The sequence below is a fragment of the Oncorhynchus tshawytscha genome, linkage group LG14, assembly GCF_018296145.1.
Source record: "Oncorhynchus tshawytscha isolate Ot180627B linkage group LG14, Otsh_v2.0, whole genome shotgun sequence".
Taxonomy (NCBI): domain Eukaryota; kingdom Metazoa; phylum Chordata; class Actinopteri; order Salmoniformes; family Salmonidae; genus Oncorhynchus; species Oncorhynchus tshawytscha.
Window position 1 is genome coordinate 8,535,484 of NC_056442.1, and position 27,879 is coordinate 8,563,362.

The 27,879-nt window shown below is 41.0% G+C and overlaps 1 protein-coding gene across 4 annotated transcripts; it reads right to left on the reverse strand.

The window, feature by feature from the left end:
- Positions 1–3,472: 3,472 nt before the first annotated feature.
- LOC112266475 (NEDD4 family-interacting protein 2) lies at positions 3,473–12,043 on the reverse strand. 4 transcript variants are annotated; one of them, XM_024443964.2, is made up of 8 exons: positions 11,768–12,043; positions 7,897–8,077; positions 7,451–7,554; positions 6,945–7,032; positions 6,365–6,489; positions 5,282–5,348; positions 4,942–5,046; positions 3,473–4,698 (listed from the first exon to the last, which is right to left on the reverse strand). In XM_024443964.2, the coding sequence occupies exons 1-7, from the start codon at positions 11,795–11,797 to the stop codon at positions 4,943–4,945; spliced, it is 699 nt and encodes a 232-aa protein (XP_024299732.1). In that variant the 5' UTR covers positions 11,798–12,043; the 3' UTR covers positions 3,473–4,698; position 4,942. The 4 variants fall into 4 exon arrangements, with proteins under 4 accessions (XP_024299732.1, XP_024299730.1, XP_024299731.1 ...); XM_024443962.2 differs by having other exon boundaries at positions 7,421–7,554; XM_024443963.2 differs by having other exon boundaries at positions 7,433–7,554; positions 11,768–12,042.
- Between the last annotated feature and the right edge of the window lie 15,836 nt (positions 12,044–27,879).

A 27,879-nucleotide genomic window follows, 5' to 3' on the forward strand; every position in this document is an offset into this window, starting at 1 on the left:
GGGTAGATGGTTCAGTAATCTAAAATAGAACAGGTTATAGGGGCTTACTTATCCAATCAAGGCACTCTTTAATGAGATATTGAATGCACGGTAGATCAACATCAGCTTGTATAAATGTGTTTGAAAAGAAAGATTATCTCTCTATGTACCTACAATACATCAAACTCTACAGTAGGAAGCCTTGCCATTTGGGGTGTGGCTAAAAAGGGGTCTGGTCTGTAAGTGGGGCAATACTACTCAACAGGTTGGCCAGGTGGCACCCTCCAAAGAATGTCAATATTTGCAGATGCTGAGCTGATATCTCGCTCTGCTGCTGGATGGATGACTCAACAGACAGGAGGTAAATGACGTGGAAGACAAACAAGAGAAAAGGAACAGTTATATTGGGGTTCCGGAATTGGAAACATAACTTTGGTTGTTTCGCGAACCCATCCTCAAGATGACCCAATGCGACTGACTGAAACAAGCTCGCCGTCGAAAGTACAGGAAACTGGCACTGTTTTTCTTGTGCGCAACAGCTGTGCGTAACGCTGTGTACTCTAGGGCCGGCACGAGCAGAACTGTCTGTATCGTATGTCTCTCGCACATCCTAATACAAATATTGTGTGGCAGTTGCCACGGCGACAGCTCAGCAACAGCTGGTTTGATTCACTTCATGTAGAACCTGTTCCTGATGGAGCTCTGCCAGAACAAGTCTTCTATGTGGGGCTAGAAGTGACACATAATATCTGTGTATTTGTATCTGTTTAACATGTGTATGTTTTAATCTGCAAGAAACCTATCGTACGTCTTATTATTAGAGGTTTCAGTTCATAATACAGGAATAGGTGCATATTTTCAAATTATACTGTAGGCTATTAACCTCTAAAAGTGACTCCATTCACTCCATTGACAAATCTTCAGAAACAAATTATTTGATGCAGATTAAAATGATTCCCATTTCAAGACAAATCTGTTGGGACTAAGTCTATGTCTGACCTCAATGTATTTATTTGTTCCATATTCCTTTCCCTTGATGCAAACCTACACACACACCACCAAAACAGGATGCATCCCTTGATCACATCAAAAGGAGTTAATGTAAAACACACTACTTTCTACTCCAGGTTCCCTATCGCGCTGGAGGAGTTCATGTTACGGTTATGGGAAGGAATCTAGGAGGAGCAGAGCCAAGCACAACTGCTCATCGTCAGAGCAGATTAACCTTGTCAAAGTGGAGAGCGCTTGGGAAGTGAGCGCGAGCAACTCCCTGCCAGCTCCAACACCACTCCCAACAACAGATCTGAGGCCTGGCTTCTCCTTCATGAGTCTTTATATTGGCTGTGGTTATAATCTGCCATTAACGACTGGTCTAGGATCAGCCCTCCAATACCACAGTGAAACCCGTAAACATCATGAGGTTAGCAAATAAAACAACCCTAGATTAGCTGTTATGGGCATAGTGTTTTGAATCAGCTTTAACTAACTCTTACCCGAACCTCAGCCATAATGTGCTTATCCTTTAATTCAGCATCCTACTTCTCCTCTCACCTGAAATTCTTCTCATCCAAATAGAAGTTGTTGAATATTTAGTCCCGTTCTGTCTAACCCTGCACCTAAAACTGTACTATGACACCTCAGGGCTATTGATAGTTTGGCATGCAGTGTCAGAAAGGCTGGCTTTGAACTGGTTTCTGCAGCCAGGTGTAGAATTCCTCTTTAGGTATAGAGATGACCATGTGGTCAGGCTGTGGTGGTTTTTTCCAAAGCCCACAGATGTGTGAAATGACCTCAAGAGTTCCTCTGTAGGTTTGGACCTGGCTGGATTGCTATACACACACGTACGGAAGCACACAGACGTCAGTAAGTCCTTTGGATTTGATTGCAATTGGAAACGTGCTTGATAACGGCCACCAAAAGTGCAATTCTTTATGAGCATCACGTGATTTCAGTTCATTCAGTGAGAAGGAATATTTCCCGATCTCGTGCTGATTAGCTAAATGTGTACACAGTGAAATGCAACAACCCAATTTTAAGTAATCAGTATGCATGAGAATTCTAGCATGCCTGTATGACGATAACAAAGAACCATAGCACACTTTGACTGAAGACAGGCATGCATGCATTTAGGAAATCCTTCCAAACCCTCCACACAGAGCAGAAAGAGCCCAAGGCTCTACTATTTGTGGTTACTTTACTCTGATGTAAAGAGACAAGAGTGTACCTGCCAAACCAACAGGTGAGCCAAGCCACTCTTCCCTCAACACTGGCATGTTCCATGCCCACTTGAAAGCGACATATCCCGCCATTTCTTGTGAACATGCTCGTTGTGTATGCTAATACGTGTACACTATCACAGAGACATACACACACACACACACACAAATCCTCATGTATGCAGGCACAACCATAGAAATCAGCAACATCGCATACATTCTAACTCACTAGTACACATTATGCATCCACGCACACCGATCATTTTCACCAAGACACACACCGACTTCCAAAGTTATCAGGAAGCACACACAGCAACCCTATTACCGTCTACTACTTAGTTTCAACTCCGTCCCCTCTCGTTCTCTCCTGTGCCCTGGAGGGAGGTGTCATCTTTGAGTCAACTGATTCTAAGAGCTCAGCTTGATCACCCCTTCAGAGAGTGAGGAGAGTCTGTTGACTTAAAGCCCCGGTAGCGGGCAGCAGGGCAGGCACATGCTTAGGTTGGCCATAACTAGCTAGAGGCTAACGAGACCTCAGATATGCTGTCGACAGCGATTGTCAGCGCTGTTCCCTCTGGGTCGGTGCGTGTGACTGAGTTTACTTTGTGCCCTGGCCTCTATTCCAAATCGCTCTAGTTAAAGGGTGGATGGAGGAGGTGGGTTGTGAGAAGTAGAGCCTAAGCTATCCCGGCCTGATAAAAGGGTAGAGAAGGAAAAAAAGTGCCCCATAAAAATTTTTAAAAACATTTGCCAACCGGAAGGGAGTTCTGTAAATGGGTCACTCATTAACAGTTTATAAAGAGGCTGGATTGGGGACAGCCAAAAGAAAGAACAAATAAAACCCACATGCATTCAGTAGAAGCAGGCCTCTGTACGGCAAACAATGAGCTTTTCAGGAAGAGGTTTATACTTTGTCATTTCGATAAAACATATTTGGTTGCACAAATGCCAAAGAGTGAGGTAAATGTGCGCCATCTAACGAAACCAACAACCAAACTATAAACTGAGGGTTTAGAGAGAATCAGTGTCATGGGCTGTCTCTCAATTCCTCTCAAAAGACCACTGGAGGAAGAGGTTGGAGGGCGGGACCTTGTATCCGGTCCTCCAATGCGCTTTGAGAGCAATTGAGGAAACAGGAACGGAGGAAGCAAGGACTTAACAGCTAGTAGCGTTTTCAGACACAGCCCTAAATGAGAGGCTATTCAACATCCTCCAGTGCTCACAATAGCACGATTAGGCCTACTCGACATCAAATGAATTCTAACATGAGGCAGTCAAAGGGTGCATTTGGAACTTTATTGGCATTTTGAAAGACTTCAGGTTAAAGGGTTAACAAGCACGCATCATCATCATCTCTGGAGTACCAGAGCATGTTCCAATAATCATTTGTCAAAACTCGTTTGGCTGTTTCACAAACATACAAATATAATATTAATAACGTCGCTTTAGCTGAATACTGTTATAACCAACTCGGCCAGACTAATCATGCATTTGAGTTAAGTTTTTGTTGATATTGCTGATGAGGCTTCTGTGTAACAGAAACAAAATGAGAAAGGCATCATTCGAGCATTAAAGAAAACGCGACAAGTTTAAAAATGTCAAAATCCAGGCTAATTGCAATAATCAACTCAATGAAAATGTAATTCTTTAAAATAAAAAAAAGTGCAAAAAGGCAGATATCCTTTTTTGGGATAAACACAAATTCCAGTTCAAAATGGATTGACAAAGAGACCAGGCTACGCACTACGACAAGTAAGCAATGCACAACTGAAGAGGTTCTTGAAAAGTGCAAATATAATAAATTGGCATAAGCTGTGATACAGTTCAATCCTTTCACGATAAAAGTCAGGAGTTTCATCAAATAACATGTTTATACCAAAGACAATTAAATATGGGGATTAATATCATGGAATAAAATACAAATTGATACTCCAATGGAACTCTAAAAGTTAAAAAAATAAAAAATAAGACGAACCATTTCATCATCATCCTCATTAGCAGACATCCAGTTCAGGAAAGGACACAATTGCATAAGACCTCTTGGCTGTATACAGTCATCTTTCATGTTCTTGTGTGTACTTTTCAATAAACATCCACAACATGTAGACCCAGCTACTACACTGGACTATTCTACCCCATGTTAAGGTGTATTCAATGTACAAGACTTGGGATATTAAGCAGGATGGGACCATAACAGGAGTTAGATCAGGAAGGCAATTGAAATCTAAAGAGCCAAACAAAGCCAATGGAAATATAAAATAAAAACACAGGGTATATTTAGCTGGGTTAATCTGTACTGTACGGACTTTCTGAAAGAGAGATGAGTCAGCTGTTTTTGCTTTTAATGAAAGACGGCGGACTTCCGCAGCGGTAATGACGCACTGGTTCTTTTCTTCCTCGCGTCTTTTCACGGTTATATATATTTTTTGTCCTGGTCATTCGAGAAGAGGGTCGCAAATCCTCAGGGAATTTCACATTAAGGAGGAATGTTTGGTGCAACAACCTGGAGCAGAGGAAGTGGGGGGGAAAAAAATATGAAAAAGTTACCGTTGTAGAATTCACAGACTACGGGTAGCGGATGTTACAACATCGCCATTTAGATAAAGACAAATTGGTAACAACAATATATAGTGTTATTTCATAAACAATAACTTAATTTTTCCTTTATATGAATGTCAAGGTCTCTAGGATACTATCTACTATACATGTTAGTATGCGGTGACTGTGTCCTAAGGTCTTCATATACCTCAGTACAGGAAGAAGAAGCGTGTTCTGTGCGAGGCAGCCATGCTTTCAGACATGTTGCGCACTTTCAGGTAGTTCACGAACCCTCTGAAGAAAAGCAGGAGACCTGAGGAAGGGATTCGAAATCGTTACTAAAAAAATAAATAAATAAAAACACTTCACCACTATTCATCCAAGGTCAAGGAATTCACTTTATTGTGGGCAGATTAGTAGTACATCATTTCAGCCACCAGATGGCATTGGTGTATAACATTCTAAGTGGATACATTAGTACAGCTTAATTCCTCAGCAATTGGCTAGTTGAAGAATGCAGCATTTGCTATACAGATCTGTAAACTTACCGAGGACCAGGAAAATCCACCAGAGCCAGTATTGCCCATTGAAGTATCCAGTAAAGTAGTCCGAGTACTGTGGGAAAGTGGAATGTACAGGAAACGGACATTCAACATTTCCTAACACAGGACAATACTTTTGAATGACAGTTCCTGTAAACACATACAGATGATCAGAATCACTATGGAGAAATATTTCCTTGAGCTAGGATTAGACTTCCTCAAACCTCAATTCCTCGAATGTTGGGTGTCCTAATTGAGACCATGGGCCGGTTTCAAGGACAAAAAACAAAAAAAACAACAAAAAAAACAACCTATTCCCGGATACCAGGCCTTTGATTTGGCACTGCTCGGATAAAGGCCTAAACTACTGTATAGCCTAGTATTGCACAACATCCAGTGGCAGGAGCTGTGTGCACCAGAGCAATGATGAAAGCCCGGGGTTAATAACTACATCCACCAGTGTGTTGCTTCTTCATGTGGAAATTCTACAGGGCTTTGATTGATGCCCGGAGCACAGAGAGCACCCTGGGCTCCTGCTCTTAAGGGTGTCCTCTTCACATCTAGGGCTAACAAGCCTTAGCAAGCATCTGCTTCCTGCTGCACAAGCCATGACTGGGCTATGCAGTGATGTACTGGACATAATTGAAATTCATTTTGTAACATTCAATTCATTATAACATGCTAGTCAAGTGAAGCATTTCAAGTTTTTTGTAAAAAAATAAATAAATAAACATTTGAGTATTTTAGCAGACGCTCTTATCCAGAGCGACTTACAAGAGCAATTAGGGTTAAGTGCCTTGCTCAAGGGCATATTGGAAGATTTTTTTCCTAGTCGGCTCGGGGATTCAAATCAGCAACCTTTTAGTTACTGGCCCAATGCTCTTAACTGCTAGGCTACCTATTAAGCAGGATAATGCTAGCCAGTTCATTTACAGTAAACCATTTGTAACATTGATGTTTGAAGTAGACACTTTGTATGGGCTGCTTTTAAAGTAATGGCCTGTATATCCTGTCCCTTAATAGAAAATCAACACTGTAAGTTATTTTAGATGCATTGATTAGGACCCTTTAAGCCAATACTGCACTTACCCTGACGATGAGAATCCACTTGATGAGAGAGAGGCCAAAGCCGCAGATGGCCCCGTATCGGCCAGCGATGGTGTTGGTCAGGCAGAATGACAGACAGAACCCAATCCAATTGAACAGGAAGGCCACTGTTTGGAGACAGAAGAAAGCATGCAGTTACAAGAACAGACCGACAGACAAACAGACACCACTCTCAAGGTTGACTGACATTTGTTGAGGGAGTCACTGTTCAGTATATTACAAAGTGAATGTCCTTCTATACATACTTAAAAAATACATTCTGAGGCCATATGAATGTAGCCAGAGAATAGCTAAGCTGACTTACTTTGACCTTTCCCACCTCCATTCCTACTGGAGGAAGAGATGATGTTGTCTTCAATGAGTCTGACTGTTGCCACCTTGTGGTGAATCCATAGAAAACACCTTCAACTGCTTACTGACATTTTCATCCAAAGCAAAATTTTGTTATGTTCCCCTGCTCAGACTGAAATGGGCCAGTCCACTCAGTGAAAGAGGCTATTTGGCTTGTCAACTCACTGAAGAATGGGGGGGGGTTACGTGCACAAACAACAGATCCACTCACTGAAAAAGGCCAGCATGAAAATGCCGTCGTTCCCCACCCTCAGCTGGTCGACGTCGCTGAAGTCATCCCTTGGAGGGAAGTCATCGTCCTGTTTAAGCAAAAGAGGACAGGAAAACAACTCATCCACCCTTTCTGCAGAAACGTAGCAATAGCTCGGTCATCCCAATGAATAAGGAGATGAGCAGTATAGTACTGTTGCGTGTCGACATTTCCTTCTCTTTTGGCGTTGAGAAAGCAGAAACACAGTTCAATGGGTATTTGTACTAAACCTACATAAAATAGAGCTAACATACTGTAAATACCGTTGTAGCTATGTTTTGGTCCGGAAATATGTTGTTATGCTGTGTAGTTAACAGCAGCAGCATTGAAGATCCTTACAGCATTCCAGCTGAATAATCCTGTTTTCATGGGTAAACATCCCATACTTAAACACGTACATGTGTGAGTGTGTATGTGTGTGTGTGTGTGTGTTCTACCCCTGGTATCACCTCCACAGCAGAGAGTACCATTGCTGCCGCTTTGGCTTTCTCTGCCTCATCGTAGGTGGGAAGAGAGGTGGCCACGCTGTATGGGGGCGGCACGGGGAAATCACTTGGGTAACAACTGCTCTCTAATGGGGGACCACAGGGAAGAGACATGGCCAATTAACACAGTTCACAAGGTGAAGATGAAGTTCGGAAATCAATTCAATCAAATAAGGAAATAACATTGGCTTAATTCCAGGAGCCGTGTGAACTATCGGCCTATACTTAAGCAACTGGCTGGTTCCAGCATGTTTGAAAGAGCTACAGACGCTACGAGAGAATGAGATGGAGAAAGGGGCAGAAAGACAGAGAGACACAGAAAAGGGCAGAAGCAAAGACATGAGCTAAACTGAAGAGTAGGGATGGGGGGGATAAATGGGGATTAAAAAAATTATAACAGACAGTATATGGAGTCTTTGGTTCTGTACCAGGCATGGAAGAGGTGTCTCCCAGGGCGATGCTGGCATACGGGGGAGGTGGGGCCTCTGCATCCCCCTCCAGGGCTATTGGGACTGGGCAGGCCTGGGAGGACAAGCTGGCCTGGGCCGAGGTGCACGGCTGCTGGGCGCTGGTGGAGGGCTCACAGGAGTCGTCTTCATCATTCTCAAACTGAGAGAGAAGGGGGGAGGGGGGGTATAGAGAAGGAGTTAAGTGTCACTTTAAAAAAAACATGTCGCAAGTTCACAACACAGACTGTCAAAGGTGAGGAAGGAGAGGGAAGCCCTGTAAACTGAGACACTTGAAGAGATGTGGTCATGGCCCAACACTGAAAGATCATCTGGTGTTTTGTAATAAACTAAGTAGGCAACATTTGATTCCAGTGCTAAGAGTGCTGAAGACATCCAAAACAACATGTGATCTAGGCTAATTTCCAGCATAGCATCCAGTTGGAAGAAGACAACATGGTCATGAGAAACAGAAGGGTGAAAGTAAGATTCTAGAGAAGACAACACAGCCTTATATTTGGCCAATGACAAATGATGTATTCTAAGCGGATGCATAGCCTAGGCCTTGATCAGTGTGGCAGCAGTGCCAAATGTGGCTTTAGTCTTGCAGCTCACTTGAGGCTGTGGCTTTTGCGCAGGTCAACAGACCAGAGTTTAACTTGTGGCTTAGCTGTAGATGAAGTTTGGCATCATGTCCAGCAGTGCTCTACACACTGTGGGGTCAATGTGCAAAGCCAGGAGAATGAGTGAGTGCGAAGCTATCCGGTGTCAAGGACACCAGTTATGTAAGAGCTGTAAGAACTGCATAATTGGCCAGGGGTGATTTAGTTATTTCACCATCAGCAAACCAAGGCCTAAACAAGAACTCCTGAGGTCATCTCAGTATAATACAACAATAAAAAACAAGTCCAAATAGATAGGTTGGGCCTACATGTTTAATAAAGACCTGTTCAGAATGAGTGTACACAAATAACAAGGATGGCTGGGGAGAGTACATTGTAAAAACAGCCTGTATGATGCATCTAAATACAGGTTGCCCTCAAAACTGAAAACCTGACAGAAAGATGACACATTGGAGGCAAAACCACAGTTGCCTAGCGACTGAGGAAAGTGCAGAGGCAGGATCAAAATAGCATGGCTGTGGCTGAAAAAGTTCTGCACATCAAGAAGCAAAAAAGGAAAGGCATACCATGGTATGTCTGATGTCAGCAAGCATTCCACCATAGTGCAGCAGTGGACATTTGGACTTTTAAGGCCAGTAGGCTACATTATTCAATGGCTTACAACTGCCTAATTAACTTATCCCATATCAAAATCAGTCAGTCTATGGAAGTAATTATTGCTAACCTAAATACACATGGCACGATAGACTATGAAAGTTAAAGTTTCCTGCTTTTAGAGAGTGAGGGTTCGATACAGGACTAAACCAGAAGTGACCCTAGCCTTGTATACACAGCATTCACATTGACAACTAGACAGCCAAGCAATAGCCAACCTCCAGCAGCATAGCTAAAGCTGGTGCTAGAGGCCAAGTGCAGGACATGACAACGCGCCACACAGCACGAGCCAAACAAGTATTTACACACATGTAAGTCATTTTTCACTCGGCACAAAAAGTGGATTTCTGAATATTTCCTTGTTACCGGAGTTCCATCTGAAACCGGAAAAAGGAGTTTATAAGACACCGGTGCCTACCAAATTGAGAATTAAGGAAGTATCACCAAATTAAAATGGTAGTTTGAACAATGTTCCCCTATCCATTACCCATCCAACGCTAGAACACCAGCGTTTCCTGTATATTCATTTAGAAGTGGTGGTGTGCCGCCACTTCTAAATGACAACCTCCACTCCAATGTTGTTTTTAAAAAATAATATATACACTGAACAAAAAGATAAAACGCAACAATTTCACTGATTTGACTGAGTTACAGTTCATATGAGGAAATCAGTCATTTGAAAGAAATTCAATAGGACCTAATCTATGGATTTCACATGACTGGTAGTACAGATATGCTATCCTGTCACAGATATCTTTAATAAAACTTAGTATTTTTGACCTTTTAAATTGCCACCGATAAAATAAAATTGTGTTTATTGTCTGTAGCTTCTACCTGACCATACCATGACCCCACCGCTACCATGGGGCTCTCTGTTCACAACATTGACATTAGCAAACCGCTCACCCACACAACACCATACATGATCTGCGGTTGTGAGGCCGGTTGGACGCACTGACAAATTCTCTAAAACGACATTGGTGGCCGCTTTTGGTAGAGAAATGAACATTCAATACTCTGGTGGACATTCCTGCAGTCAGCATGCCAATTGAACAAAACTTCAGACATTGTGGCATTATGTTGTGACACAAAACTGCATATTTTAGAGTGGCCTTTTATTGTCCCCAGCACAAGGTTGCACCTGTGCAATGTCCATGCTGTTTAATCGGCTTCTTGATATCCCACACCTGTCAGGTGGATGGATAATCTTGGCAAAGGAGAAATGCTCACTAACAGGGATGTAAGAAATTTGTGCATTTGGAACATTTCTGGGATCTTTTATTTCAGCTCATGAAACCAACACTTTACATGTTGTGTGATATATATACACACACACACTCTGTCATTTCTATATCCTTTATATTTATTTTTAGTAATAAAAAATACAAATGGGGGGAGTTGTTGAAATGTTTTCAGTGTCAACTTACTTAAATGACTAAGACCAGAAATAATCTATGTAGATAACATAATGGAGCTATATATTTTTTAATAAGATAATATTTGAGAACTAACAAATCACCTAAATAAAAACTAGAAAGGGGAAATAAAAATAAAACAAATGACATGGCATGTTATGTTTGAGTCGCTCAGACAGCACATGAACACAGAATAAGCCATGGCAAAAATGTGTAGAATTGTAGAAAATTTGTCAAATTATAGAAATGCAGGAAATAAGCTTTAAAACTATAAAATGTTCTATCCACCCCGTGGTTAATTGTGTAGGATTGCTAGAAATTATATTTAAAACAGCAACAGTATGGCGCAAGAAGAGGACCTCTAAAATGTTTGGCCCCAAACCCCACCATTATGCCCCCACCCCCACAACTTTGTCACTGCTGCTGAAATAAATCCTAACGGAAACGCTGAATCCTGTATGGAAGATATATCATACAGGGACCTGTCTAGAGCTAATAACTACCTAGAAAACTGGATTGAACAATAACCATTATTGTACAACTAGGAATAGCATCTTTGCGCGGGGAGGGTATATTTTTCTCATGTACTTGAGCACTACAGATATTTTGTTTGTGGGTCCATGGGCCACATACTCTGTATTTATTTTACCTTTATTTATGATGGGATCATGTATTAAGCACGTGTTACAGGCCTACGGTGTGGCTTTTGAGAGGGGGGCTAAACATACTTGAGCAAGGTAGATTTGGTAGTTACCACAAATGGCTGTATATAATTGAACTCTAGCCTGTGTTAACTTACCTGGCTCTGGCTGGCATACAGCTAAATAACGTTCGCTAGCTAGCCGAGTTAGTTATCCGTTCAGAAAACCAATACAAGCGGAGTTAACTAAGAGCTAAAGTGCTGTCATTTGGATGGCTAACACTGAACTCAAATTGAATTGGAACTTGCTAGCTTAGCTAACGTTTAAGTTAGCTAGCTATTGTACTGTTGATCTGCTGCTGAATAATGCGGAAGTGACAGGCACGAGGAACATCAGTTTGATTACAAGCCGTCAACTTAAACATTTCTAGTCTAGTTTGACACAAAGTAATGTAAATAGTTTATCGTTTATATTAGTTGGAGTTCCCAAACAGATGACAATGTCGATTGTTTTGTCTCACCACTTGGTATCGGCTCGCTGCCTGGTCCATCTTGACGTTAGACTCCGCTGGCGGAGCTGGCCAGCAAGCGAAAAGTCGACAATCTTGTATTTAGCTATTTCGTCACTTAATTTAACTTTTTAATGGACCGCATTCAGGTGAAGTATATTAAATATACACGTACAAAAAAACGTAAATTTACGCATCAACTGAAGCAAAACTCCTTTTCATAGGAAACGTCGAGTGAGTGGAAACACAGAGGGCTCTTTGACTTGTGACGCAATACCTCCGAATTCCAAATCTACTCCTACCCACTATACTTCCCTCATCCCTGAAGAGCTGAAAGATATTGGATGAATGTAAACAACAGTGAAATATGAGATATAGTCTTATTCTTAATACCTATCAAATCTCATAAATGTAACGTTAGACAAGACAGTGTATAGGCTAGGAAATAGGTGCTAGTGGTCGAATTGGAATTGGGTTTTCTACTCTACCGGGGACTATAACATATTTGACCACTAGGTGGTTCAATAGTTTTTCAGAGACAGGCGAAGAAGGACGATCAGAAGCCTGCAGTACACACTCACTGTTCGCTATAATCCCACCGTAGATGTCGGAAAGATAGTTAATTCCCCATTTTGGGTTGTGGGACTCTGCATTTGGACAGATAAGCCTACTTGGCAGTACTCTTGGTTTATAGTCTATCAGGACTCATTGGATGGGCTGCTGTAACTGGAATCCAGGGTTCCCCAAATGGCGGCCCACAGACCAAATTTGGACTGCGGCTGGTTTTATTTGGCACCCCAAGTATTCTGAGCCACACTTTTTAAATTATTTTTATATTTACAATTTTCATTGATAGACATAAAAGACTAAAAGCACCAAGAAATCATCTTCAATTGATTGTTCCAAGGTATTCCTACATGGCCCATTGACCATCCAGTTAAGAAAAAATTGACCTGAGGCTGAATCTAGTTGATGATCCCTGCTGTAAGCACTGGTAAGGACAGACCTTGTTAGAAAACATTGGGGGAGATTAGGAATGTATGAGGCCCTGATTTCATAGAGAATACATTAGGCCCCTTTGGCTCCTACCACCATGGAGTGAGAGTTCCAAAACAAACCCAGAGGACCCAATCAACTTCTAATTTCCTTCTATTTTCTTTCCCTGCAAGTGCTTGTTAGTGAAATGTGTGTTTGGCCATTAAATGAGAAAGGGAGAGAGAGAAGGAGGGAGAGCTTTCATTTGCACGGCTGTTTCTGTCTTTCATTCAACTAAGACAGAATAAAAATTATATGCAATGCAGGCTCTACAAGACATGGTCTATCTAGGCTCATGGGTACTACAAACACAATGGGAGAAACTGAGCAGGAAATTATAGCTATTCAATCAGACCAAATAGAGAAGAGAACATTTACAAACAACACAACAAATATAAGAGCAACATTTCCAGTTTCTGTTACATTTGGAACTGTTGGATAGTTGTCACATATCAAAAGTAAATCAATTGCTTCATGACCGCAACAAGTGTGTAAATTTGAGAGGAATTGATTCTTACTTTTACTTGCAGTATTCATGCATGACCACAGGGAGTCGCCATAGTCATACCAATTAGTAAAGGTGTCCTTGTCTGAAAATGTATGTAAAACATTGACTACATGCAACAAGGGGTGACCAACCCTGTCCTATACAACTATAGAGTGAGCAGGTTTTTATTCCAGGCCAGTTTTGTCTCACCTGATTATAAGAGAACTGTGTGCATATAAATCATCTAGGGAAAGAGGGGATTGGGGGTCAGAAGACCCATGGGATTTTATAGGCACCTGAGACCATCTGAGGAGGGCACTCACACAAACATGCTGAGGCACAGACGCAAACATGCAACAGCTGAATACCTTCACTGATGAACATCTCTAGGATGCATTCATAGCTGCCCTTTTATATAAGAAGTACAACATGGGTGAGATGAGTGCACAATTATCCATATACATGAACATAGTAAGACGTTTCATAACCCGCCATTACAACAGAGTGCTCTGCCCAGAAGCCCTATGACCTGTGGGTCACAGGCAGGTTGTCAGCAGAGCTGGGTCTCCTTGTCTAGACGGCTCAAAGTTCCACCCACATGCGTTGCTTTTACAGTTTTATAGATATACCACTCTCACCCCTGAGGCTACTGAATTCTGACTGCCTTACAACTGAGACCATTGATGTCTGACCAAGTTTAGTGCTCATGGCAGCCATTTAGCCTTGGCTAACAAGCTGACTCAGCTGCTTACATCATGCTGATCAGTACAAATGGTGTTGTTAAACAGCTTTCCCCACTTGAAACAATTCAGGCGAGCTTACCTTTCTAGGGAGTTTTTCCTAGCCACCGTGCTTCTACACCTGCATTGCTTGCTGTTTGGGGTTTTAGGCTGGGTTTCTGAACAGCACTTTGAGATATCAGCTGATGTACGAAGGGCTATATAAATACATTTGATTTGATTTTGATTTGATTTGATTTACTGAAACCAGACCAGAGTTCAAATACTATTTGAAATCATTTCTTGGTTTGAGTTTCCTCCGTGTCATGGAACCAATAGAATATAAGCAAAATAGCAAACCCCGCCCATCTGGCAATCCAGATAGACTAAACAAGGATTTGAAAGACTCAAAATAGGATTTGAACCCAGGTCTGCTTTGAACACTGCAAGGACGTCATACTGCTGAGCAAAATCTTGATATACTTCATGTATTTGGTGTACTGGAACCAAAAGTGTAGAGTGTCATGATGCTATGTGAAATGATGCATGCAACTTTCAAGAAGATTTGTTTCATGTATCCTTGTAGGCATAGACAAGACACACAGAATGCCAGGTATTCTTCTTCATCTCAGTGGGAGTCCTACTTGAACAAAACTATTTCACAAATATACAAAAACACTATTGTACCTATGATGTGGACATTTTACTGGGTATCCCATGACGTTCACATTTTTCACTTGTTTTAATGTGTTCAGCTGAGCCAGTGATCTGATTACTGTTTGTTTTCTCCAGGCTATTATTGTTTTCTGTGTATCCATTACAAACTGGGTTCTTCAATCAGGGTTCTTTTTTTTTAGCTGAGTAGGTGGGACAATGATTCATGATAACCCATGCAGATAGATACACTAAACTAGGCTGTATTGACTCATGCTTTACCTGCAGTTCTCTTCATAAAAGGAACATTACACAGCCCATGGCAATAACTTCTTCTGATACCCTTCACGTTGAGAGCCCGCATTCTACATTTGTACTTGAAACGAGAGCCGCATCACACCCACAGAGCTAAACGCAAGAGTTGGATCCAAACCGTCGGAGCACTCCAGAGGCACCCAACGCTCTCAAGGTACTTACAAAGCCTACCCCAAAATGGTTTTCCATCCGAGTTCGGCCGGTAATGCTTCAAGCAAAAGAGATGGCAAGTCCTCGCTAAGCAGCTCTCCTGTAAGGGCATGAAGAGGCTGTATATAAACAGAAAGCGGTGAAATGAAATGTGTCTGTATGGCACTTTACACGTTGCACTGAATATTAACAACTAGCTGTATCTTTTTCAATTAGGTGGTTTATCAAAGCTAGAATCCTCGTGAGCTAAGTTCAACTGTCGTACCCCATCCGAACACAAAATATACGCTCGTTTTTACTCCACTGTAAATGGAACCAAATACCATATAGCTTCAAAACATGGTTGAAACTATCATTGTGATATCATGGATGGTCAGTCCTTGTATCCATAGCTCTCTCTTTGAATTTGAGACTGGTTTGATTTCTTGGGCTCCGTCCCTCAGCTTTCTACCAAAAACACAGGCGGGGTGGCCACTTGATAATTGTTTCAATTAAGGATTTCAGTTTTAACACTGTTGGAAATTTGAGTAAAGAGACACAAATGGAATCGCAAGAAACATTGGCTTTTGGCAGGTGGGTGTCTGTGATTGGAATTTCACCAACCTCAACAGGGAAAGGAGCGGACAGAATCAAGATAACTTAAATATGGAGATTTTAGGTTCTGGACTCTCCCAGGTTGCTGTCGGGCAGACTCATGCCCGGTTGAAGGTTCACAGAGCTGGGACGGATATCTCTACTCACAGCTGTTCAAAACTGGACCTACCTCATAGTGAACCAAATGAAAGCCTGAATGTCCATCCAGGGAAATCTATCCTTTTCTGTAAAGTGTGTATAATCTAATGACTGTCAGATCGTATTAAAGCACATTCCTGGATTCCCTTAAAGACACAGAACGTATTGTTAGTGCAGTACAGAAGTGAGAATTCTGACAAAAGTTGATTTTGGAGATTGCATGTTATTGGCCTAAGCATGTTACAACTGTATCTGGTGTGCTGTTGCAGCGAGGATAAAGGGGATTAGCTTTGTTATTGACTTATGTCAAGTCTTCCTTTTACTCACAATTTATTTCTTTTTTTGGCAAACACATCAAATAGAGTGAATCATGACTACATAGAGCATATTGAAATAAGCCTTACATTAATCCCTTCCGCTTTATCATAAAGAATTACATTCTGGAACTTGTATTAGCTAAGTAGCTCAGACATCTTTGCTAAGAGCCTTCCTTCAGTTCCTATTATCCAACATCAGCAGGTTTAAAGAAAGGGAGATGAGCTTTGCCATTTGAAGAGGAGAAGACATTATAGGGGTATTGGGGATGAAGGTGTAGTGATATGTTTCTGGGTTTTGTAGGGCTCTAGTATTTTTTTCTGTGTGTGTTTGTGCGCCAAGTGCGTGCGTGCAGTCGCGTATGTGTGTGTGTGTATGGTGTGTGTACACGTGTGTGTGTTGCACCCTGTGCAGGTATCAAGAGAGGATGGCTTCAAGTCATTTCACAGGGTGTCTGTTAAGAACTCTGTTTCGGTGCCCAGGAATACCATTAACCATGTATGTGACAAAAAACCCTCACACATGACTGCAGTTACCTGGCAACATGACAAGGTAACTGGACTTTAGAAAACCCAACAAAAGATGAGTTGATTTATTTTTTCTGTCCAGCGGCTTGTACCTTGAGTGCATCCCAATTGGCACCCTATTGCCCTAAATAGCGCACCTATCGGTTCTGTTCAAAAGTAGTGCACTAGACAGGGAATAAGGTGCCATTTGAGATGTAATCCATGACAACGACACCCTCTCTTGATTCTTGCAAGGTTGAAAGCGTTTTACTCTGAATAATAAAAGCCTCCAAATAAATATAATTACTGTGAGAAGAGAAGAGAGGAGATTGCTTAGAAAATGAATGGTGGGAACTCTGGATGCATTACTGTACACACAAATATGTCAGCAGTTGTCTAGAGGCAGTGTACAAACCAATGAAACTCTTTCAAAAGCTTCCTAGGTCATCATGTCATGTATTTCAACTGCAGGTTTCATCCATCTTTTATTGCTATGAATTAAATATGTAATTATCACACAGCTGAATCTACTGAAATGTCCAAACATACACATAATGTCACCTAATGGATTCAATGAGTTGGTATTCATTAGTAGATTATTTGTAATACTGTATTTAGCTAGATATAGTTAGAGAACATTTCATAATTACTGAGTATGGTTCTCTTTTAATTAATCTCCTGATGGAATGAATATGGTGGACAGTTAGAAAGGAGGTAGGCAGGCAGGCACACACTACACATTTACCTTGAGTGTACAGCAGAGGGAGTGAGACTCCAGTTTGTTTACTGTTTCAGAGAATTGCATACAGTGGACAGGATGTACCAGCCTGGTCTCATAGACAAGACGTAACATAGTAAAAGTAAATCCGGGACTCTCAACAATGTATGACATGTTACATTTCGTATGGTTACATAAGACAGATGGTTACGTAAGACAGAAATGAAATTAGGGTGGTTAGTCGGGGTGGATGGCTGGGCGTATAACTTGGATTTATAACAAACCAAAGGTTGTGAGTTTGAATCTCATCACAGACAACTTTAGCTAATTACCAACTTTTCAGCTACTTAGTACTTTTTAGCTACTTTGCAACTATTTAGCATGTTAGCTAACCCTAACCCTAACCCTTTTACCTAATTTCTAAACATAAACATAACCCTAACCTTAACCCTAACTCCTAACCCCCAGCCTAGCTAATGTTAGCCAGCTAGCTAACATTAGCCACCCGGCTAAAATTCGTAACATGTTTTGCAAATATGTAACACATTGTACATTTTGAAAATTCAAAACATATAATACAAATTGTAATACGTAACATATCATACTAAATGGTCATGGACATCCACAAATTAATAAATTCCATATGAAACGTAACATATCATACTAAATGCTGCATCGCGGATTTACGTACAGAATAATATGAAATGCTCTTTGACCAGGTTGGATATACAGAATGTCTTGCAAGAGCATCAAAATAACTCCTCTTTATTTGTCCGGCCTTGGAAAGCTAGAATACCTTTCAGAATGAATTGGTTTACTTGACTGCCAGTACATTGTGTTCCAGCTTTTGGCTGTGTGTCTTGGTTACCATTACATACATTTGGTAGTCAATACACATTGTGTCCATATTAGGACAGTGTCAGTGTCTCATTGGGACTATTCATTTCAGCTGAAACAAAGCTCTCTCCTGGTGGGTACAGAGATCAACTCAAAGACCCAGTGATACCAAGATAGAGCTATTCTCACTCCCCTACACTGTCTGTCACAGCGACTACAGCCTCAGAGACACCCATAAATAAACCCACAATGGCTGATAGATGAGGCCAAGGTGCTATCAGGAAAGGGCTAACATTAAATCATCTTAAGGCATGTGCTGCAAGAAATGTCTTCCCCCCCAATCCCTCTCCTCCACCCCTCTTCTCCCCTGAGCCCAGCTGCTACTCACTCTGTTCCCTGTCTTCTAATGAGTCTACAGGATAGATATTGCTTCTGTCACTGGGAAAACAAATGGAAGCCCGCTACGGTGTTCTCTCTGAGCGCTGCTCGGTTCAAACATGCTGATCCAGGCGAAGTCACCAATCAATCCGCCGTAAAGCTGTTTAAAGACTCACAGGAGAATGGAGAAACGGGATGAATGTACAGAATGAACGATTTTGGATGGAGCTGGTGGAGAAATATGTATGCTTTCATTGAGGAAAGGCCTGGTGATTCAAGGTTAATGTTGAGCGGAATCTCTGAGAAATCTGTACTGCAAACTGTACTGGATACTGAAAACGCATGTATCACTTGCCTAAGAAATGACAGGGTAAGCTGGCATGGATCATTGTTTTCTTGTCCACAACTTGAAAGAATTGTCAGGTTTCCGTTGTGTCAAGCTCCTCCGTTCACTCTTGATTGGCAGCAACTAAATTACAAACCTCTGCTTTGAATTCTGTCTGTGAACAAGCCAGATGTCTCTTTTAGCATGTATCCATTAAAAAAGCCACCAAAGACTTCAACAGTGTGACTTTTACAAGTATCATACAGTAGGCCCTATCCTAAAATGACCTCTCGCAAGTAACGCCTTACCCTGAGTGAAAAAGGATTTAAAGACATTTTCCCGGTACTTTAGATGACTTTTTAGCCAGTAGTTCTGAAAGTAGCACCCACGAGCCAAAAGTGGTCCCAGAAAATTGCGTACTACACCACATATTTGCAGACATGTGCACCACGTCATTGCTCTCTCTCTCTCTCTCTTTCTCTCTCTCTCTCTCTCTCTCTCTCTGTCTCTCTCTCTCTCTCTCTCTCTGCTGTGTGTGCATGATATGCCTCTTGCTAGCTGTCACTCACATGGCGAGGGGCTTAAGCTCAATTGTTGAACTAATCATGAGGGGGCTGACCCACGTGGGGGGAAATGTAGGGCAGCACAGCTTTCAGAAATACAGTGGCTTTCAAACTAGGGATTTGGTGGTAAGACAATAATTCTGATCATAGATTATGCATGTATGAACTACACATTGACACATCCAGCCCAAAGCGGGAGATTTCAAAAATACTTTGTAGTCTCTAAAGTTCAGGAGCATGTCTTTAATCCTGTATCCTTACTGGACAAAACAATGGATTCATCATTAACATGAGTTGAGAGAAGCCAGTATATCAAGGATAGTGACGGTTATATGGCAACCTTGGTTGAGACAAATGCAGAAACAGGAGGTAAAGCAGAAACCACAGTAATTTAAAGTTGCAATATTGAACTTTTTGGGTAACCTGACCAAATTCACATAGAAATGTGAATCTGTCATAGATCTGTCATTCTCATTGAAAGAAAGTCTAAGAAGCACTATATGTGCGCTATTTCTATGCTCCATACTGTTCTGTTTTTGTGTCTTTTACATTCAGTTTTGTACACCAGCTTCCCATCAGCTGAAAATACAATATTTTTGGTTATGGAAAATAAAAAAATTAAAACATATACTTACTTCTCAAACGGAATTTAGGGGAACTATTAGAATTTTTTTCAACCAGGAAATGGTGGAGCAATTTCTGCATAGCGCAGCTTTAACTAATAAAACACTGAAGCATCCTCTTCCCATTGAAATTAAGACAGCCAAACCATACTGTATAATTCAGTAAAGGTCCACTCTTTGGCTGTTTTTTTTAGTGTGGAATGGATTCTTGAATAAGCCAGCATTGTATTGCTAAAGCGTAAGTCATTATTTTGATTATACAGTACATTTAGACCCAGGGACACATCCCTCTACCTTTAATCAGTCGTGGCCATGCCTCCCACGTCACCCAGTATCCAAACAGACAACCTCCACTATCTTGTCTTCTCCTCTCTCTGCCACAAAAATAAGTTATTGAGTGGGTATCACTTGAAAACATTGGGCAACACTCTCCTTCTCCAAATCCACAGAGCCCCCTCCCTCCCCCATGACAAAGACAATACTATAATGTTGGTACCAAACCTAAATAGTGTATCACTTCTACTAACAATGTTCACTGGTTTCCGTTGCTTTAATATCACATGGGACTACCCTTTTAAGTTCAGTTCAGATCAGTAAGCTATACTCCATTGGGTAGCTTCAGGCTTCGTTACGGCCCCTCTTCAAGATGATCTTATATAAGAGGATGTTATTTTGCAACAGAAGGCGCACCGTTAAGGTAGCATCTTTTGAAGTTTAAAGTCAACCTTAAAAGTTGTTCCAGTTATATTCCAAGTATACTGATACGATGCATGAACTAGGACATAACTTCTGACATACTAGATAATATACATTATACAGTAAGAGGAAAAATCCAGCAGCTTGTCTATAAGTCAAAGAGAACCAGACCTGGGTTCAAATAGTTTTGGAAATTATTTCTGATATGATCTTGATTGAGTTTACCTGGTGTAATGGAACCAATAGAATAGTTGCAAAAGTGCTGACGTTGCCCATCTGGCACTCCAGGCAGACTAAGAAGAGCACTGCAAATATTTGAAAAAAACTCATATAGTATTTGAACCCAGGTCTGAATAGAAGACAACACAGGAAAGATGAGTAAGTAGGCTAATACCCAGCTGAAGTGTGTCATTGAGTTCTTAAAACAGAAAGGCATCATCAAACACACACTGAAGAGAGGGATGTATTCCCCCAGTCACCGAGACAGTCCTTTGATGCAGAACCATCCCTCCTCCCTCTCACTCACTATGCTGTTGATGAATGAGCAGAAAGTGTGTCAGGAGGCCTGGAAAAAAAGATAAAGAGAAGAACATCAGATAGAATTTATTCAGAGGGGTTCTCTGTAGAACTAAATCTCAATTTCAGTGGCTGGAATTATACATTAGCATGAATGTTTTCCTGTGGATTTTGGGACTATGAGCAGGACTTGTGGGGTCAGTAATCTGGAACTATGGACCAAAGTTACCCCGACCATTTTAGATCGCATCCTTCTCCCAATTGTGACAATGATTCTGTCATTACGTAACAATGGGGATTCAGTCATTACCATAACACTGAAAGAGTGGCTTGGCCCATAATGGATTTAGTGCAGGGAATGACAAATTCAGAACGGCATGGTATAATATCTGCATTGGCATCCCACAAACAGAAACACCTCCATATCAAATTAAATGGGAGAAACAAAGAAGACATAGGGGAAGGATTATTTGAAGAAAAGCCTATCACAATAAAGCCAATGAGATGTATTAGGCTCTTCGGGGGACTCAAACACATACCAAAACATACAACAGCCATATGAATGCACCAACCAATTTGGTTTAATTGGTGCAGCATGTTCAATGCCATCTCTTTGAAGTAGAAAAACACACGAGATGTGTCTCTGGTGTATTCTGTTTGTTTGACAATCAGGTGTTAGTGCAAGAGTCGTGCGGATGGTGTGAATGTTAAATGCCTTACACAATTCATTTTTGATCCATCGGGGTCTTGTCTACTATAAACATAAGAGTGTAGGTAGGATTTGGAATGGTGGTCTCTTTTTCAAGGAGAATATGGCGAAGGGCAAACTTTGGGGTAGATTCTGTAGATACAGAAGTAGATGTTTTTTCTTCCGCAACGTGGGGTTTACTGACCTCTAGAGTGCTTTTTGTGACTTTCCCGGACCAAACATTTCAGCCATCTATCACAATATGTCTGTCATCCCTCCTAAGACCCCCTTGGGCCGATAAAAATGTACAAACTGGAAGGTCCCTCGATGAACGGAAACTGTAATGTTGTTATTAGTTGTGACATGTCCTGACAAGAACTAGGACTGCTATTTCAGACACCTAACCACAACTAATATTGACCATATGTAGGTCGAAACCAGTGACATACATGAGCCGTCACATACGACATCGGAAATATAGGAAACCCTAAACTGTAACACCTCACGATAGAACAATTCAGTTCAGAGGCAACCCTGCATCAAATAACTGCACATATGAAGCGTAGACATTCTAATTTGTATTCTAATTCATGGCAAATGTATGTAATCTCAAGTTCAAAGTGTTTTCTGACATCAATGAATGGGTTTATGTGATAATGCAAGGACTTGCGAACACAGCTTCCTCTCATACTCTCAACGCAAATATGTTCTTACTCCCTTGGTGACAAGCCATGTACTTTCTTGCCATATGAGGACTTCTCTCAGGCCAACAACATGTTTTTAGCTTTTCAAGCTTTATTGGAGAGTGATCCCTGTGGTTCAAACCATCTTTGCTGTTATCTGGTGCCCTGCAAGCTACTGGCTTTTTGCTTTCACAAAGATCTGTGTTTGATGCACTTGGATATTGTCACATTGATTGATGTAGGGCCAGGTAAACTTTGGTGAGAGACTGTGCATTAGATAACAGAATGCAGCATAAGGCAGGTTTTTGTCAATCTAGCAGATCACTGGATTAGAACAGGGTGTTCTGGTCAAGAGGAAAGGCTTTGAATGGTCAGGAAAAGTAAGCTGACTGGACACAAACATAGGAGCATTCTAGGAGGCGTTTCAACGTCTTGCAAGGGATACTGTTACTGAGTACTGCACCATTTCCTCAAGCCCCAAAGACATGTTCGTAATTGAGTTCAGTTCATTTGGCAGGCTTTGGAAACAGCAACCCAGCTGGTAATGGAATTTGGGTTGGCTCTTCTCGCGTTGGTGGGGTTATTTGCAAGGTATTGAGGTGGTATCACAAGGTCAAAGAGAGGTGAAGTCCAAGAAAAATATCTGCTATTAAAATGTTAAAAAGCAAACTCAGATTGGCAGAAATGATTAGTGTTCTCATGAGTGGCAACACCATTTTATTTTAGTATGGAAGTTGGAGAGAAGAGAAGGGAGGAGGGGAGAGTGTACCGTATGGGGAGAATGTGGAAATTAAACAGAGTAGCCGTATCCTAGACTAAATGTGGGTGACTCAAAGAAAGTATACCTTATTTCAAAAATACAGGAATATCATCCAGGGTTGGATGTGTTGATAATTATTTCATGAAACAAGCTGGGTGGGGAAATTACCATACCACTGTCTGCTCAAAATGCTGAGTCCTGTTATTCTTAGATGAAACTAATAATGGTATGTTACACAACACAACTTTGGGATTGAGATCCATGGATCCCATTATGAAGTTTTAAGTAAGGAAGTATACAAATCTATCATCAGCAACCTTATTGAAGATGGGGGTGCCTGGGGATTGAACTGCCTACCGCAGCAGTTTCCCCTGCAATTATTCATATACACTATTGTTTTCTACCTGAGAGAACTGATAGGCTGCGAAGAAATTCATTTCCACCGTCTATATGTAGTCGCCAGATCCTCACGGTACCTTAGGGTGGATAAATATTGCATACTGTATATGATTAACTCTTGAAACCACTGCATATGAGGTATTATATGCCGATACTATGTAAAGTTGGATCACAACATAGAGTGCTTGTGATTGGCTGTATTTTGTCGTGGGATTATTGCATTCAAGAATCATAATAGTAATGGATCAAAGGAGATTGATCATTGGTGTAATAAAAGTGGGAAAAGTGGGAATTAGTTCCCAATGGTGCCTATTGGTTAGTCAATGCCTCCGTATCACCATTATTCCACAGCTGCCTCCGACACCTTTCTGACAGCTGTCCACTCTAATGCTGGGTTGAGATCCCCTCCAGGAAATACAGAACATAGTCCCACTCTAATGCAACCCACACAATCACACCACTTGCCCCATAAGGGTACTGGTAATAATCAGAGTCATAACAGTTATGACTCCATCGTGTTATATTGCCTATATTGTATGAGTGATTTTTATTGGTTACATCTCAATGTCTCCTTAGATGTGCTGTTCTGTTGGCGGCAACCACAATGAGTAGGCTGCACTTTGGCATGCAAAACCCTATTGGCTTTACTAGTAACAGTAACATAAATTCAGGAGGTGGAGTCAAATACTCAATGATTCATTGATGCCGTACTTACTATAACTTTCAAGGGAAAGGGTTGTTTTAAGCAATGGGTTGTAGATTTTGGGGCACTTTCTGACTAGTCTAATCCCCCGGGACCATGCGGGTTAAGTGTGTTGTTGGTTCTGTGCCGCTACATAAGGCTTCCCCCCAGGCAGGCTGACCTATAGTGTGGATGGTTCCTTACTCTGACAATTTTACAGTATGTCTGGCAGGTCCAACTTCAGAGTAATGGAATACTTACACTGTAGGTCACGGCCCAGGGCCTTTGCTTTAATAAATCCTCTTACAGCTACCCCCAACTTTTTTCAATTTCCGCCTGAAGACATTCCCAAATCTAACTGCCTGTAGCTCAGGCCCAGGACCAAGGATATGCATATTCTTGGTTTAATTTGAAAGAAAACACTCTGAAGTTTGTGTAAATGTGAATTGAATGTAGGAGAATATAACACAATAGATTTGGTTTCGATAATACAATGAAAAAAACATACGTTTTTTTCATTTTTATTGTTGTATCATCATCTTTAAAATGAACAAGACAAAACAAACATTCAGATAGGATGATGGGGACAATTTCAGTGAAAATCATAAGAGGGAAACTGTACTTGTGTAAAGTTTCAGAATGGTAACTTCCAAAATGAGTTTGCTACATGACATTTATCATGAAGTCACCCAGGTGTCCAACACAAGTAGCCCAAATGTACCCAAGTGGCCAAATTGGTGAAGTTATACATTTTGAATGGAATAACTGTATACAAAATACCAAAATGGTATTCTAACACACACCCCCAAAAAATGGAGAAAAAAACATGAAAAATATATATATACATTTACAAAATAACACTTTCAATATTTGGAAGACCCTCAGTCCTCTACACAATATTGTGCTGCTGATGCCAGGTGCCATAGCAGTCTCTTTCTGCTGTAAAGCAGAGGGTCACCAAGCATGTGGTGCAGGTGATGGGGGACTTCATTTTGCAAAGAACACAGCGACGCCTCCATGCTGTGCCCTTTTGGCCCCGAGGCACATCCATGCCTGCAGAAATACATTTGGGCAGATGAACACCACTTGTGGCAGGAGCTGGATGAACCAGCTTCAGTGGGGGATGGACACCTTGGCACTGGGGGCTCCCATTCAGAGTCAGTGTCACTGTGACAGAAAATGAGCCCTGTATCAACAGTTATAATAAAGATATATATAGAGTTACAGGGAACATAAGGTTGAATATATTATTATAGACCTGCTAGATCTACTGTCCCTATTATATTATGACAGACCAGCTAGATCTACTGTCTTTATTATATTACATCAGACCAGCTGTATCTACTGTCTCCATTTCACTTTGGCCATTGTTGTGGGCCTGCCCTCCCCTCAACAGCCTCAAATAGGCTATTTCATTTCACAAATAATATTTTATATTATTAATTTCAAACAACGGCATTAGCATGAGAAAAACTTACCAGTCCGAAACGATGTCCTCTCCGTTCAGAAAATATTCCTCCATTTTGAATCGTCCTCCAACAATCTGTCTCACTTTCCCGATCAATTTCTTCTAAAATTGTGTGTACATCTGTATATCTAGACTTAGATTTAGCTTTCCCTGACTTTGTCGCCATACTGATTGATATATAAACAGCTGAAGATGCGCTTTACCAAAACAACGCTGTGCGTAACATGCGTGGCTCCTTCCGGTATGAATCTTCAATGGCGAATGAACCTCTTTACGCCGGAGTTTACTACATGGGTTGGTCTTCCAACACATAAACATTACATATTGCCATTTACCTCAGCTCATTGGCTATCTACCCAGCTAGATTTCAAGACGATCAGTGGTCATTGGGTTAAAATACAGTCAATCAATGAAACAGCGGTCATATCATTGGTGTACAATGATGTCATTACTTGTTGTCTTCAAACCGGTTTCTTTCAGTCAATATGTCCCGCGAAATGACCCATCAGGTTTGGTTGTGTTACAAACAAACCGGTTGATTGCAATGAAACCAAACATGACTGGAAAAGTCACGTTTAGTGTGTCTATTTACATCGAATGTGTCGTCGAAAATGGAATGAGACGGAATTCACAACACAAGCGGTTCACAAAATGCTTCGTGTTAGGCTATAAAAACTGATTTTATCAAACAAAAGACCATTCATTGTGTAACAATGAGCATTGGGATTGCAAACAGACGAAGATCGTCAAAGGTAAACAATTTATTTTATTGCAGTTTGTGATTTTGTTACGCCTGTGCTGGTTGAAATAGTTGTTTTTTATGGGGCTCTATCCTCAGATAATCGCATCGTATTCTTTCGCAGGAAATCCTTTTTTAAATCTGACAACGCCGTTGGATTAGCAAGATTCTAGGCTTTCGAAACATGTGAGACACTTGTATTTTCATGAATGCTTAAAATGACTTTTTATGTAGCGACCAACGTATGTTGTCGAATGTCATCCCGCTAACGGGTTCGGTGCGCAAAGGTTAATCAAGCTAGATGGCTGGATGGTGGAGAGGCAGAGTGTGAAGCATTTTTTGGACATGTACTACAGTATGAATACCCAATTTGTAGGAGGCACAGACCTACAGTCCATGATTGCCGTCGAAGATCATAATTGTACATAGCAAATTAAACTGGGACAGTGTTAAATGTAACACTTTCAGTGTACACATGAATCCCACTAATCCAGTGTTAAATGAACCCTTTTGAGTATTCAAAAAGCAACACTTCCTTGAGAGTTAATATGTACACTGTGAGATTTAAAATGCAATTCTATTCAGTGTACATGGCTATGAACAAATATTTTGTGTATTTAAAGTCACCGAAGGCACATCAGAACATCCAACATCCAACACACACAAATTCATTGATAAATACGGTTTTAATCACAATCCAGGAATACTGGTAATCATTTGTTTATCTTCACCGGACATATAAATCATAAACTATTGGGCTTTTTCTAGATTCAATCATTCAACAGAAATGCATTAGGAACAAGAAATGTTGTCTCTGACGTCTGTCCATTGTTCATCCTGTTGCTATAGCGTATAACAGGTGTGCTACAGAAATCATTGATTTGAATGGATGCAAAACCAGATATTACTGTCATACAATTGATATTATTTCATGAATAGAGCAACATTATAACCTAAATAAATAAGGGAGAAAAACAAACACAGATATCTATACCTAAATACATTTATGGCAGAACAGAACATGTTGACATTCCATAATGGGCCAGACAACATGAGAAGCCAGCAACGATGAGTGCACTTAATGCATGAAACAGTGTCAGATTGAATGTGCCAATGTGACTGACCGGGATTCAAAC